The sequence below is a fragment of the Lontra canadensis genome, unplaced genomic scaffold, assembly GCF_010015895.1.
Source record: "Lontra canadensis isolate GAN:19392208 unplaced genomic scaffold, GSC_riverotter_1.0 scaffold14, whole genome shotgun sequence".
Classification (NCBI taxonomy): Eukaryota; Metazoa; Chordata; class Mammalia; order Carnivora; family Mustelidae; genus Lontra; species Lontra canadensis.
Window position 1 is genome coordinate 17,006,199 of NW_022631008.1, and position 15,323 is coordinate 17,021,521.

At 35.6% G+C, this 15,323-nt stretch overlaps 1 protein-coding gene across 3 annotated transcripts in view; it reads right to left on the reverse strand.

Moving 5' to 3' along the window:
• Positions 1–8,044: 8,044 nt before the first annotated feature.
• The window catches only part of CCNC (cyclin C), a 29,891-nt gene continuing 22,612 nt past the window's right edge, over positions 8,045–15,323 (reverse strand). For 2 of the 3 annotated variants that reach the window (XM_032858200.1, XM_032858198.1), the window contains exons 8-12: positions 15,178–15,269; positions 14,447–14,514; positions 11,987–12,066; positions 10,710–10,828; positions 8,045–9,284 (exon numbers count right to left, since the gene is read on the reverse strand). In XM_032858200.1, the coding sequence (XP_032714091.1) occupies positions 9,230–9,284; positions 10,710–10,828; positions 11,987–12,066; positions 14,447–14,514; positions 15,178–15,269 (414 nt within the window). In that variant the 3' untranslated portion in view covers positions 8,045–9,229. Of the gene's footprint in view, positions 9,285–9,827; positions 9,919–10,709; positions 10,829–11,986; positions 12,067–14,446; positions 14,515–15,177; positions 15,270–15,323 lie in introns of all 3 variants that reach the window. The other variant, XM_032858199.1, reaches the window with a different exon arrangement.

The following is a 15,323-nucleotide window of genomic DNA, read 5'->3' on the forward strand; positions in this document are numbered from 1 at the left end:
GCTATTGAGGATTGAAATAATGTATGTGACTTGCCGTGAGAGTATTAAGGGTTAGGATTCTAGAAATGAATTTTTTAAATAGTTTAGTATAGTACAATAGTATTCCCAAGCCCAGGTTACTTACAGTACCTAATCATAATGTATGACCATTTGTGTTAGCATAGCTTCTGTTCAATAAAGAGGCTATGAACGAAACAAGTTATTTTTTTAATAATAAAAATATATTTGTAAATTTTCCCATTTTAGAAAATTCATAAAATTTCTTATAATGATATACAGTACAGATATTTCTGATGGATATATCTTTCATCCATTAATGTATTAAATAAAATAAAAACTAGTAATCATTTCTTGAACACATTTCCTTGGCTTAGATCCTATGTTAAATATTACAAATGCTAAAAAGATAATAAAAAAGATGTTATTCTTCTCTGAAGAGGTTTGATGTCTAGCAAAGGTATATAAAAGTTAGATTTTAAAAAGCAGACTTTGTCTTAAAACACCAAGAATCTGAGATCCAGAAAAATAGGTGAAATACAAACAATGAAAATACATTAACACCATCTAAAAGGCTTATGGTCATGTTGTAACCAGCATGGTAGTGATATGATTTGTAACAAAAAATTAATATGATCTATAAAGATAGAAATAACAGGGATGCCTGGGTGGCTCAGTCAGTTGAACATCTGCCTTCAGCTCAGGTTATGATCCCAGGGTCCTGGGATCAAGCCCCAAGTTTGGGCTCTTTGCTCAGCAGGGAGCCTGCTTCTCCCTCTGCCTCTGCCTCTTCCCCTGCTTGTGCGCTCTGATAAATAAAATCTTTTTTAAAAATTATGAAGAAAAAAGAAATAGCAAAATGATTGCTTCTGTAGAGGGAAGATTAACTGGAAAGAGCAGCAAGGAGGGAAATTTCTAGGGTGATGGAAATGCTTTAGGTCTTGAGTGAGGTGTTGGTACATAGGTAATAATACATGTATCAAAACTCATTTTATTTTATTTTTTTTTTTAAATTTTATTTATTTATTTGACAGAGAGAGATCACAAGTAGACAGAGAGGCAGGCAGAGAGAGAGAGAGGGAAGCAGGCTCCCTGCTGAGCAGAGAGCCCGATGCGGGACTCGATCCCAGGACCCTGAGATCATGACCTGAGCCGAAGGCAGCGGCTTAACCCACTGAGCCACCCAGGCGCCCCTCAAAACTCATTTTAAAAGGCAAAAGATTTATGTGATCTGAAGAGAAACCAGAGTATAAATTCGTTGAACACTTGAAAACATATCTTCTGGGGGCACCTGGGTGGCTCAGTGGGTTGAGCCTCTGCCTTCAGCTCGAGTCATGATCTCAGGGTCCTGGAATGGAGCCCTCATCTGGCTCTCTGCTCAGCAGGGAGCCTGCTTCCCCTCCTCTCTCTCTGCCTGCCTCTCTGCCAACTTGTGATCTCTATCTGTCAAATAAATAAATAAAATCTTTAAAAAAAAAACATATCTTCTGTAATTATATCTCAATTACAAATAAGGAAAATGCGGGGGGAGTTTAAATGTAAAGGACTCTCACTAGGATGAGTATATGCCTTAGAGTACTGACGGTACAACTGTTTCTTTCCTCTGTGCCTCTTCACCCCCAAATGTATTTTGTCTCATTTTGGCAGTCATTCAGACCATATAAGGCCTAAGAAGTAACTATTAGGACTTGGTTTGTCCTAAATGGTATTACAAGGGGAATCTGGAGTAGAAAAGTCATGTGACCACCTTGAACTTCTATTTCTGAGAATGTCAGTCTAGTTTCTAGCAAACTCCCTATAAGAATGAGAGAGGCTGGCAAGTAAACACACACGCACTCATGCACACACGCCCCTCCATGTTGGGTCATCCTCTACAGCTTTCCTGCTCTCGGGAGCATAGGCCTTCAAACCCTTGCTGCTTTAGTAATTCCTTCATGCCTTTAAATTGATCTTATTTATTTATCTATAGAAACAAATGTACTAGGACATATATACTAAGGTGGGATTTGAAGAGCCACTATCTCAGAGAGAAGGGAAGTTGTGGTTGAAGAACTGGGCCCATCGAGGAATGAGAACCTGGGTAGATACACCAGACGTTTAGTTGGAACCCCTGGGAAACGATACCCTCAGAACAAAGGAGAACCAGAGATTGACCAACCTTCATAAAATGTAAGAATGGCTTTGAATCAACTAAATCCCTGACTGAATTAAGGTGATCTTCCTGCTAACCTAAGGGCCTACCAGCAGTAAGTCCTCTCTTAGAGAGAGATGTCATTATCTAGAGCAAGGGGTTGGCAACAATAAATATTTTAGGTTTGTGGGCTATAAGGTCTCTATTGCAACTGTTCAACTCTGCTACTGTAGCACAAAGCAACCACAGACAGTATATACATGAATGAGTGTGGCTGGATACCCACAAAACTACGGCCACTTAGCTTTGAATTTTCTATTTCATGTGTTGCCGCATATTCTTCTTTTAATTATTTTTCAAACATTTAAAAATATGGCAAACCTTAGCTCAAAGTCCGGGCAAAACTAGATGGCAGGGAAGATTAGGCCCATGGGGCACAGTTTATAGACCCCTGAGACAGAGCCACAAACATTCCTTACAGTTTGTCATATTCATTGTTCAGAATTCTATAAAATTTATTAGAAATAGCAGTATGTAAGACCTCATGATTGAAAAAATGTTTTTAAAAGATTTTTTTAAAAAGACACAATAGAAACACATCTACAGATGATCCACATATTGGAATTTTCAGACTTTAAAATAATTGACTTACATATTCAATAACTTAGATGACAAAAATTATTAAAGTAATGAAAACTACAAAAAAAGTATCAAATAGAAATTCTAGAATTTAAGAACACAATAACTGAAATTTAAAAACCCAGTAGACAGTGGGTGGGCTTAACAGACACAGCTGATGAGGATTAATAAAAATGGAAAAACTGAGGTACACATGAACATGACTTGCACAGGGAATGTTTGAGAGAAGTATACTACAGAAATGTGTACAATATAGTTTGAAACCACGCAAAGTACTGCTATCTATACGTATATGGATGTACCTATATAGTGTAAGTATAAATTAGGAGATGAATAAATACCAAATTCAGAATAATTTCCTTTGGGGAGAGAGCACAGAAGACTTTTAATTTAGCATGTTTGTTGGTTAAACACTCTGTTTTACCTTTGTGAGCATGGGATAGGAACTTAATATCTCCAACTTGGAGGAAATTAAACCAGATTTTACAGTTATAATATCCTGGATTCCTGGTACTTAAAAAAAAAAAAAACTTATGATAATATATCCTATTAACACAAACATAAATGCACTTGTATATTTGTGAACAAGCAAAGGGTTCGTATGTTAGAATAATTTATTTTCTGTATTCAAATTTATAAAGACAAGCTTCGTTATTTTGAAATAATTTAACAAATGTATCTGAAGTTGCAGCGACCTTTACACTAGAAGTCTTAAGAGTAAAATCATTACTCAGTGCTATGGTACTGAATGCCTCAAAATATACATAGCAGTGATTTACTACATCATTGAAGAAGTGGCTGTTTTATTTCAGTCATGGGAGAACACCCATCTTACTCTGCTAATGCAAGGGTAGATCAAAAGTTTTAGAAATGCAGAACAGCCAAATTATGTTTTAAAATACTGTATATACTGTTCGTAGTTCTCCTAATGGGATAGAAGGAAGTGGTCCTAGAAAAAGTAGCAAGAGTGGACAGGCTCAGAGTTGAATTAAAGTGTCTCAGGTTTCCTTCATTTACAGTCCCTCTTTCTTACTCGCCTTATGATCCTAGTGAGGCCTCTTGCATTCTGTGATAATGCATCCTTTTGCTCTCTCGTACGTATTTGCCATGGAAATACTGGATAGAGGTAGGTCAATAGCCAACCTGTCCGAAACTGATTATTACTGACGAATGGAAAACTGATGCTTCTCCCACCATTCAGTAAAAGTTACTTTTCAGTGTCTAAAAGGGCAGCGAATTATTAACAGAAAAGTCTAATTTTGTCACCCTTTCAGTGCTACAGGTGTCTCTAGGAGCAAGGATAGGAAGGGAAGAGAGAAACTTAAAAAAAAAAAAAAGATTTTATTTGAGAGGGCAAGCGAGCAAACACATGCAGGGGAAAAGGCAGAGGGAGAGAGAAAGGGAGAAGCAGCAGAGTCTCCACTGATCAGGGAGCCCGATGTGGGGCTCAATCCCAGGACTCTGAGATCCTGACTTGAGCTGAAGGCTGACTTTAACCGACTGAGCCACCAGGCGCCCCCCAAAAAGGAGAGAAATTTAATAAAAAGTATTACAATGGTAGGATCTGGTTAAAGTGTATCCACATGGGGGGCACCTGGGTAGTTCCTGGTTGGCTCAGTGGGTTAAGCCTCTGCCTTTGGCTCAGGTCATGATCCCAGTGTCCTGGCATCAAGCCCCGCATCGGGCTCTCTGCTCAGCAGGGAGCCTGCTTCCCCCCACCCCCGCCTGCCTCTCTGCCTATTTGTGATCTGTCAAATAAATTTTTAAAAATCTTAAAAAAAAAAAAAAGGTGTATTCACATGGGATAATAGTAGTTTTGAAGATTACATCAGATAATTTATGCTAAATATTTAATACTATGCTTTATCGCTGCTTTGTGGATCTGTATGGTACGTTACCTGTTTATAGGCAGCTGGTATTTTGGGTTGCTATTTGCATTCAATTAACAGGTAAAGAAGGGAGGTGAAACTTCCAGTTAAACATCTGGTGGCAAGAATGGCAGTGAGATCCCTTACTGCAGGTGGGAATGTAAAATGAAACTCTGGATACTGAATAATGAAATACCTAGGCCCCTGACCTCACTTGCTTCCAAGAACTCCCAACAGTCCAGCTCGTACTACCACAGATAAAGTCAGAAGCGTTCATTCTAGAAAAAGTGACCCACTGGCAAAGAAGAGCTTTAGAAGAGGATGTTAGGGGTGGAATAATAATGAAAATGTTTTGTGGTGTAATGAGGCTCACCTCTGTAAAGTCCTACTCATGCACACAGACCTCCCAATTATCTCCCTTGGTCTCTCAAATATGGATCTTGAGACAATTAAAGCAAGATTCTAATTTGAAAAATTATGACCAAACAGAAAAAAGGAACTTCAAGGAAAAAGCGCTAATGCAGGAATCAAAGAAAATTTTTAAATGACCGAAAAACCTACATGACCATCTGTAGAATGATAACACAGCGCATTCGCAAACAAGAACAAGGTGCTACTTAAAAAGCACCTTTTCTGAAGCAACTAGAGGATGTATCCCATTAAAACAAAGGCAGGCAAAGAAAAATAAGTGGATTCCCCATATCTTGGATACCAAAACAAAAAGATGAAGGACTAGGGGGAAGAACATCTTCTTATGAGTGGCTTAGGGAATAAGTGAGTAATAAATTATTCCAGTGATAAATTAACAAAAGATAAAAAACAAATTGAGCAAATTACAACCAAGGCAATTACTCCTTTCAGAAAGATTAAAAATATTCTCAAAGGAAATATAACACAGTACACTACAGAACTTGTTACTATGTACACTTTATATTAATTTAACAAAAATTATATAATTAAATTAGGAATGCAATGCAATAGTTTTTGGGGTTTTTTTTTTTTTAAGATTTTTTTTTTGATAGAGACACAGCAAGAGAGGGAACACAAGCAGGGTAAGTGTGAGAACAGACTTCCCGATGAGCAGGGAGCCTGACGGCTGGGCTTGATCCCAGGACGATGGGATCATGACCTGAGTCTGAGACAGACACTTAATGACTGAGCCACCCAGGCGCCCTATGGAATAGAAGTCTTAGTATAGAACCTGGTTGGTGGGGAAACAGGAGAATAAAGGGGGGTGTATAAGAAAGTGAAATCTTCATCTTCCAGAGTAGGAAATTACTAGATAATTTTACTATTGAAAAAAGAATTTAAAAACTGGAAGGTAAACAGAGGGGGCAGTAAAGTCATTAATAACATGGGCCCTGGAGCCCAGCTGCCCAGGTTTTAAGAATTAGAACCTAATCCAAGCTCTTGTCACATACTTGACCTGCGATTGGGTAAGTTAACTTTCTGTTCCTGAGTTTCCTTCTCTTGTTCTGAGAATTCAATTTCAGAAAGCAGAGAAAATTCTTGTCACCTAAGTGCTCAATAAGTGCTGTAATTATATGCTTATTATTGGGAAATGTGGAAGTAACACAACAGCAAAGAAATAACTAAAAGTTGCTCTGGGGAGCAGGAATGAGCAGTAGGGAGAATGGGTCAGGGGTCTAACATCTTCCTTGCTTGCAGTAGCACAGTCCAACAATTGTAATGCAAGCCATTTAGGTGATCGTTAATTGTCTTACATTTGAAAAAAGAGGTGAAATTAACTTGAATACTGTTTTTTTTGGTCCCATCATCCTATCATTTATATTAATAGTTAAAAACACTAGATAGTTTACATTCTTTTGTTCTGTACTAAGTATTGAAACTAACACTATTTTTACATTTATAGCACATCTCAGTTCAGACTGGCCCCATTTTCAGTGTTCAACAGCCACATGTAGCTAGTGGCTCTCACACTAGACAGTGCAGCCTACAGCATTATTTGATTTTTTTTTTTTTTTTTTTTTTACTATTTGATTTTTAAAAACAATTCATGTCATCAATGGCTGATAAGTCACAGAAAGACAACCAGGTATGATATGCCCTCTGATAAAAGAACCTTACCCAGTAGTCTACCTGCACCAAAAAAAAATTTCTTTTAAATCTGAACTTGATCAAGCCTTTAGATTCAATGACTAATTTATAGAAAATACAGAAAAAGGAGTATGTTAAATGGTACCTCAAGAATACAATTAGCAAGATCCATATGGAGAGAATACTCTTAGTAGATAATCAAGCCAAAAAGGGAAAATTAAAAAATAAGATAGGGTAGGGTGGTGGTAACAGAGTGATTGGTATTGAGGAGTGCTGTGATGAGCACTGGGTGTGATATTTAACTGATGAATCACTGAACACTGCACCAAGAACTAGTTATGTACTAAACAGTGGCTAACTGAACATAAAAAAAAAAAAAAAAAAAGATGGGAGGAGGAATCTATGGATTTAAAAAGATTTAAAGGATTCATCAATTGCAATAATTTATCCTTATTTAGATCTGACTAGATTTAACAATTATTTTGACTAATTTTTTTTAAAGATTTTATTTATTTGACAGAGATCATAAGTAGGCAGAGAGGCAGGCAGAGAGAGAGGGGAAAGCAGGTTCCCTGCTGAGCAGAGAGCCCGATGCAGGGCTCAATCCCGGGACCCTAAGACCATGACCTGAGCCGAAGGCAGAGGCTTTTAACCCACTGAGCCACCCAGGCGCCCCTGTTTTGACTAATTTTTCAGGTATAACACTTAGTTTTTTAAGAGCCATTACCTTTAGGAATACATTGATAAAATACGGTATCTTGGATTTGCTTCAAAAATAATATGCATATTATATGAGAAGTGGATGTGAGTTCAGATGAAATGAAATTGTCATAAACTGATCATTGTTGAAACTGGGTAACGACACATGGAGGGTCGTTACACTATTCTATTTACTCTTGTATCTGTTTTAGATTTTCTGTAACAAGAGGTTGAAAACAAAACTGCAAGTCACATGTATTAATTTTCAAAATGAAAACTTTGAAATAAAGGTGGGCTTAAGTGAAAAATTAGGGTCAAGTCAATGATTGTGATATATAATCAGTCTGCTCTTCCAACCCAAATCCAACCTTAATTCTTTCAGACCTGAGGACAGCTTTTCTCCTCATTTCTTATCCTGCCCTGTAAACCTATGAGACCTGTATTTATCATTGGTACTGACTTTACACATAATCTTCCTTTCCAACTTATCTAATCCTCCCCATTAGGAAGCAGAACTCCAGAGTCTGTTCATAAGCCATTTGAAATTACCCACTTGACAAACTATAGAAGACTTTAATACTGATGTAAAGGAAGAAGGACTCTCAGAAAACATAAGGCAGATTCAAAGAGATAAATTCAAGACACTAGTCAATATAGCTGGAGAACTTTACTTTTTATTCTTGCAGTTTTATACTAGGAAGTCAACATTTAATTTAATAATCCATTGTTCACAATTGATTTATAAAAAAATTTAATCCTTAAATTGTACATCAATATCCTTTGACTCCAAATTTTATCACTCTCCTTAAATCTGAGAAAATGATTAAGTTCCACAGACAGCACAGTCCCACTGACATGACATTTAGTCCAAAGTCCTACACTCATGAGAATTAAGAATAGCCAGTATCAAACTGGCCTGAAACCTGATTGTGTTCCTGGCTCAGGATACCTGTAGTAAATTTGTAAATCCACACTAAGACACAAAAATAAACTAGGGTGTGTATGTCATATAAAAACTTTTCACAGTAGAGTAAAAATTAACATTAAAATGTTACCAAATTTCAACCATATTATCGTGTTTTATCCAATTAGCTTTCAAAATGCCTGATTAACTGTGAATCAAATACAAATAACATCATTTAGGATTCTTTTTTTAAAAGTTTGCCCAGCATTTCAAAATGGTTACGGAATTAATATAACTTTTAAAATGTCAAAGTATGCTATACATATTGCACTTTTCTGCTAGGCTGGGCTAGTATCTTCCATGGCAAGATACTAAAACTATTGAATAAAATACACTTTTAAATCAATAGGTACTTGATTAATTTCCCTGAAATTATCAACATCATTACCAAAATCTTCCAGGATTTTGTAAGATTTGATTCCTTAAATACAGTTTTAAAGTTTAACTTAAGGAGGGAAAAAACCCCTCATATATTTCACTTTTTAATGTCCTTTTTTGGTCCTTCAATGACCAAAGAGAATTTTAAACAAATTATGCTTCATGTTTCGTGGCTTAATAAAAAGCTACAAGTTCTATTATCCAAATTAAGAAAAATTATACTAATCAAAAGCTATTAATTTTGAAATGTCTATGTAAGTCTGTCTGTAGGTCCCCTTAGAACCTTTCAGGCTTTTATAATCAAGAGATTTTAATCAATTATGTGCTAGAATCAAATTAGGTAAGGAAAAACTTATTTGCAAAAATAAAATCACTTCCCAATATGCTTGACAGAAACAAGCTATTCATTTTCATTTGTGTTCCATTGAAGACATAACTGAAATCTGTCCAATGGTTTATTTCCAACTGGTCCACTATGGAATTCTTCGGAATGTTTTAAGATTGGCTGTAGCTAGAGTTCTGACTTCCATTTGGACCCTGCTCTCCTTCACTGTTCAAGTGGGGAAGAAAGAGATTTTATACCAATTAAAAGACTCATTTTCAACACCCCAATAAGCCAACTAATTTTTAAAGTTAGTTACTCTATGGTACAACTCCACAAAACAAAGGCATTCCCGATCATTAAGACAAGAGATGGAAAATTAAAATACAGAAGACTAACATTCGGTTTTATATTTTTATTCTTATGTTAACTTGGTGCCCTCACACAAAACAAGCTTTCTGGAAGTTAGTGTCCATATACACTCAAAAAATTTAAATAAGGGTATGGGATGTTACAGTCATTACAGGTATCCCTCAACATAGAGATTAGAGCTTCTTCTGAACAAATTTCCTGTAAAATTAAATCTTACATATAAAATCTCATTCCTACTAAATATGAAAATCAAGAAGTGTTCTTCCCAAAAAATTATTGTCCAAATGCATAATAGAATCACATGTAAATACAGCAAACTTATATAAGTCAGAAAGAAAAATGGCAATTTCTTGGAAAATGCTGAATACTTAAAATAAAAATAACTAAAACTGAAAATACCAGCGTGGCAACAGGATTATTGCCTTATCTTGTCCATCATCATCTTGCAGCTTCAGGCCCTGCCACTAGTGGAGAATCACTCAGGGAATTTCTGCAAAAAATGTATCCAAAGGTAGCTGTTTGAATGACTGCCTTAAACAGCTCCTTGTATAAGTATCAATTTTTTCTAAATGGTAACATTAACATCAAACCTATAAATCTATCTTAATATTATATAATTATTTTTCTTGATCATTAAGATGGGTAGCATTTCTTCATTTCCCTTCTGACCTTTTTTCCTACTCTAAATGATCTGATATATAACCACTGAACTAAATAAAAAGATCCTGTAAAAAAACAAAACAAAGAAAACCCTCTTAGCACAAGTGATTCAGTTACCAAAATCATGTTACTATGTGCCGTGGATCTTCAGTAGCTCAAAAGCAAAAATTATTTATCTTTACAACAGCAGATCAATCACCTAAGTTTTTGAAAACTGCTACTGAAATTTATAAAACAGGATAAAAGCCAGCACTGTGTGTGTGGGGGCAGGGGGGAGGTCAGAGAGTCAAAATGACATAGGATACTACAGAATTCTTTATCCTTGAATTTCAAATGAACTACCCTAAATTCTGTTCTGTTTAAATTTATGCACTGTATATAGCCATATGTTGAGGGATACCTGTAAGAGACCTACCACTGCATCAGGGAAAGTTAACAGATAATCAGATTAATGTATTTTTAAAAAATGAGGCATTGTCAATCTACCAAATCAGATTTTTTTTAAAAGTTACATAAATCATGAAGTTTTGGAAGCAATTTCATTAAAAGAATAAATATAATCTATGAAAAAATATATGTGAAATATATAAATGAAATCAGTAATTAAAGTCTACAAAGTACCTGTTTGGAGGAGGTTTTGGTTTCGGCATCTTACTAAGAATAGTCGCCATCTCTTTTCTCTCATCAAAATTCTTCCACTGCTCATAGAGTTTTAAAATAACCCTGATTATTTCCAAAATCTAGAAGTAAATATTTGAAAAGTTCTCAGTGGCAATATCAAGCAACATTTAGTATATAAAGAACACACATCACACACATCCTCAGAAAACAGTGAAAAGATAGTCTCTGTCCTTAAGTATTCAGGTTCTCTTAGACAATCTTGATAAACTTGAAAGCAGTATTTTTACTGCACTGCTCTGTAAGCTTCTCCTTCTACCCTCTCATCTTTTAACATGTATACTTTGTTCATCCTTATCGATTTCCGCAGTTGGTTTCCTTCTATCTGCTACTATCCTAAACCAAAACAAATCAGTGATATACTGGGAACAAGGTCTAAATCATGAAGGAGTATGCCACTACAGAGTACAGTCCTCTAAAACCAGTTGTTTCAAACAAATTAATGGGAGCTGGTGCAGCAAAGACATTGTTTGGTTTCTCTGTTAACTACTCTACACTCGAGTTAAGGTGCTCGATAGCTGGCAGCTATACATCTGTCACATCCAGTTTCCAAATCAGCCCTCTTTCTCGAGTAGACCTCACATTGGACTGATTCTAATGCTATCAACATTTTACGCAGAAAAGGTAGAAAAAAGGGCAAACCCCACTTTGTCAGAGACAGGCTGTTACAAAAGTTTACAGTAGTATTTAGTGGTCTCTAGGTAGTTTTTTTTTTTTTTTAATAATCCTGGAAATCAGAGGCAGTTTTGCACCTCAGCAAACCAAAAGCTTATCATTCTGTTTAAGCCTAAACCCAAAAGAGAAACATAACCCAAACAGTCAACATCAACTGTTCTTGCCAAATATGTTTCTTAATATTTTTTACCAAAAATTTTCTTAGCCTTGTAGACATCATAAGACTTTAGATTCATGTTAAGTAAATATCATAATAACTTTAAAATGTCCAAGTTTATATTTAACTAAGGGTGTTTTATTTTTATTTTATTTTTTAATGTATTTTTTAAAATTTTAAATTTTTGTTTGAGAGAAAGAGAGTGCAAGCAGGATAAAGGGGAGAAGGAGAGAGAGAATCTTAAGTAGACTCCACACCCAGTGCAGAGCCCAACATGGGGCTTGATCTCAGAACCCTGAGATCATGACCTGAGCCGAAATCAAGAGTCAGACACTTAACTAACTGAGCCAGCCTGGCGCCCCTCAACTAAGGGAATTTTAAAGAATACCTTCTCCATATCCACAGAAAGCTCAGCAAACCACTGTCTGGCATCTTTCTGCTGTACAACACAGGCTACATGTAGACAAGCTGGAAAGAAAATGAAAGAAAAAGGCCCATATTTAACCACAAATGTGGAATGTATGGATTCAAAACTAAAGATAAGGTCTTCATTTAAAATTTGCATGTGTATTTTTCAACATTCTTTTTTAAAAATTACATAGATTCATCTAATAGTTACCAATGACCATCCCATCAACTTAATGTAATACAGACAGAAAAATTACGATACTGTATTAAAGTTCTTGACATTTCCTGCTCTTCACTGTATGATAAGGATGGTAGTGTTGCTCTGACAGTCAGGGCATGTTAAGAAAAAAATCCAATGAGGAAATTAGAGCAGGGAAGCAATCCCTGAACAGTGGCTTAAAGGAGTGGTCAAAATACACCCAGAAGTCAGTTTCACACACACACATACACTCATGCACACAGAGGCCAATAATACGCTGATACATTTCAACAACTGATTATTTTTTGATATTTCAATTAAAAACAGTGTGTTGCTTCTGTTTTCAGTTATTAGTGCATGACCAAGTCCGGTGAATACTGGGCACCCCAGTACTGAATTTCAGTGTTATAATTAAAAGGAGCTTAGAAAAAACTATAATGCACTATATACAATATAATTACAGTTGACCTCTAAACAACATGTAGGGGCACCAGCCCCCTCTGCAGTTAAAAAAATCTGCAGGTAACTTTTGACTCCCCCAAAACTTAACTACTAATAACCTACTCTTGACTGAAAACTGATAAACAGTTGATTAACACATATTTGTGAATGTATTATATACTGTATATTTATAATAAAGTAAAGCTAAAGAAAAAAATGTTATTAAGACAAGCATAAGGAAAACCTGTGTAAAATAGGTAGACCTGCACAATTCAAATACATGTTGTTCTAGGGTCAAGTATATATATATTACACACAACATAAACTAACAAAAACAGTAAAAGAACCCAGAAACAACAATCTACATCCTAATTTTGCCTAATATAATTCCTACCAGCAGCTTGGCTACCTTAAGCCCACACCAGCTTCTTAAGAGTTATATTCCCTGGTTTAGTTACCCGCATGATTTTGCGAAGGATGACATTCTAGGCAAATAGTGACTCAAATGTGAACTGACATACTGGTTGACCCAAGCCAAATGAAGCTGTAAAGTACGGTGTAGGCCCTGAAGGGATTAAGAGATCAAAGAACTGAAATTACAGTACAGGTAATTAAAATACAGTGGAAAATGCCATTTACAGGACAAACATAGAGAAAACATCCTAAACCCGGAGTGAGGTGATGTAGGAAGTTTGGGGATGGGAGGGTCACTAAAGAGGTGTTATCTGAGACAAGCCTTTAAAAATGGTGAGAATGGCAGCAGAGAATGGTACTGTACAGGTTAAAAGAAGTTGTGTATTTTATCCAGAAATTGGGCAGTAAAAGAATGGGCGAAAATCAAGAGGACAGAATCATGGAAATTGATAGGAAAAAGAAAGGGAAAAGAAACTATTACATGCTTAATATATGGCAGGCATTACTGATGTTCTTTTATTTTTTTAATCTATTTTTTAAATTTTTTAAAAAAGATTTTATTTATTTATTTGAGAGAGAGAGAGAGACCACAAATAGGCAGAGAGGCATGCAGAGACAGAGGGGGAAGCAGGCTCCCTGCTGAGCAGAGAGCCTGATGCAGGGCTCGGTTCCAGAACCCTGAGACCATGACCTGAGCCAAAGGCAGAGGCTTAACCCACTGAGCCACCCAGGTGCCCCAATTACTGATGTTCTCTAATATATCTCATTTAATATTTGCAACAATTCTGTATGGAGTTAGTATCCCCAACATTTTACAATTAAGGCAACAAACTCAGAAAGGTTAAATGCTTTTCCCACAAGTGTAAAGAAAGCTAAGTTTAAACCAAGGACTATCTGACTCCAAAGACAGTGTTCTAACCCATTACACTACCTTTCACAAATAAATAAAATGGTAGCTAACTTCTCCCTCCAGCAAGGCAACGACGACAAGTTTCCTTTACTGAACCTCTGAGGACTTAACTGAGCTCAGGGAATAAAAGACAGGCCCAGTTATTCTATATAATTTACAAGTAATATGAGCAGGCTTAATTCTGAACTTTTCCTCCTAAACAAAAATGTTCTGTTCAAACACTGGTCAAAATTATCTTAAATGACTTAGTAAAAAAAACAAAAACAAACGCTTACCAAAAGAAGTGGGGGTAAGAAGGACAATAACTCTCACTTCTGAAAGTTGCATTTCATAATATTACAAGTTCACATGCAAGGATTAGTCTATTACTTTATGAACCATAAGAATGCAAAGCATAACAGGGTGAAATTTCTTTTGGGATGACCTAAATAAGCTTGTAACAATTCTACTAGTAAAGGCATACCATGCTTACATACCTAAAGCTATCATGAAAGGAGGATACAGTAGGCAAAGATCCGTTCTGTAGGTATCATTCACTATCCTCCTATAGAAATAAATGTAAATCATATTATTACTGAAATCAGAACTACCTTGTATGATTGTACATTTCCCCCCCAGAGAGGGTCAAATTTCCCATCTTTGTACATTATATTATTACTAAAGCATAGGCACACAGGTGAAACCAATCAAGGGAAAAAGATGGATACATGAACACGACACTGAATAAGCGTATTTTAATGGATAAAATTACAGCTAAATAGATTTTAAAACTTAAAACCTTACAATAAATTACAATAAGGATTTTCCCAATTTTTCAAAAACTAAAAAATCAGAGGAAACCAGAAATTATACAATGAATATATAATTTTGTTTATAAATTATACAGTGAATTAATATGTAATTTTGTTGTTGAATAACAACAAAAAATACTGTATCTGAAAGATAATCTGTCTTAATTTTTATGTAAATAGTCTGGTTTTTTAAAAAGAATCAAATTTTAATGGAAATATTAATCGAATTAAAGATCCTTATCGATTTAGCATTTACAAATATAGTTAACTAAAATTCAACAAACAGGTATTTCACTCAACATACAATATCTTGGGGCACTAGTTTAATTACTTTAAAAATACTAAACTTCATATTCATTTGTCAACCTTCCTAGCTAATAACATGTTACACTATGAATAACTTCTTTTCTAATTACCATGCAAGGGGAAGCAACATGTCTTCTTGGCCCATGTCCTGCACATACTGGAGCAAAGGTCTATAAGGATGATACACTATCAAGCAACAATCCTAGAAACAGTTTAAAAAATGTGTATGTATAAAAACAGATTTATTACAACACAA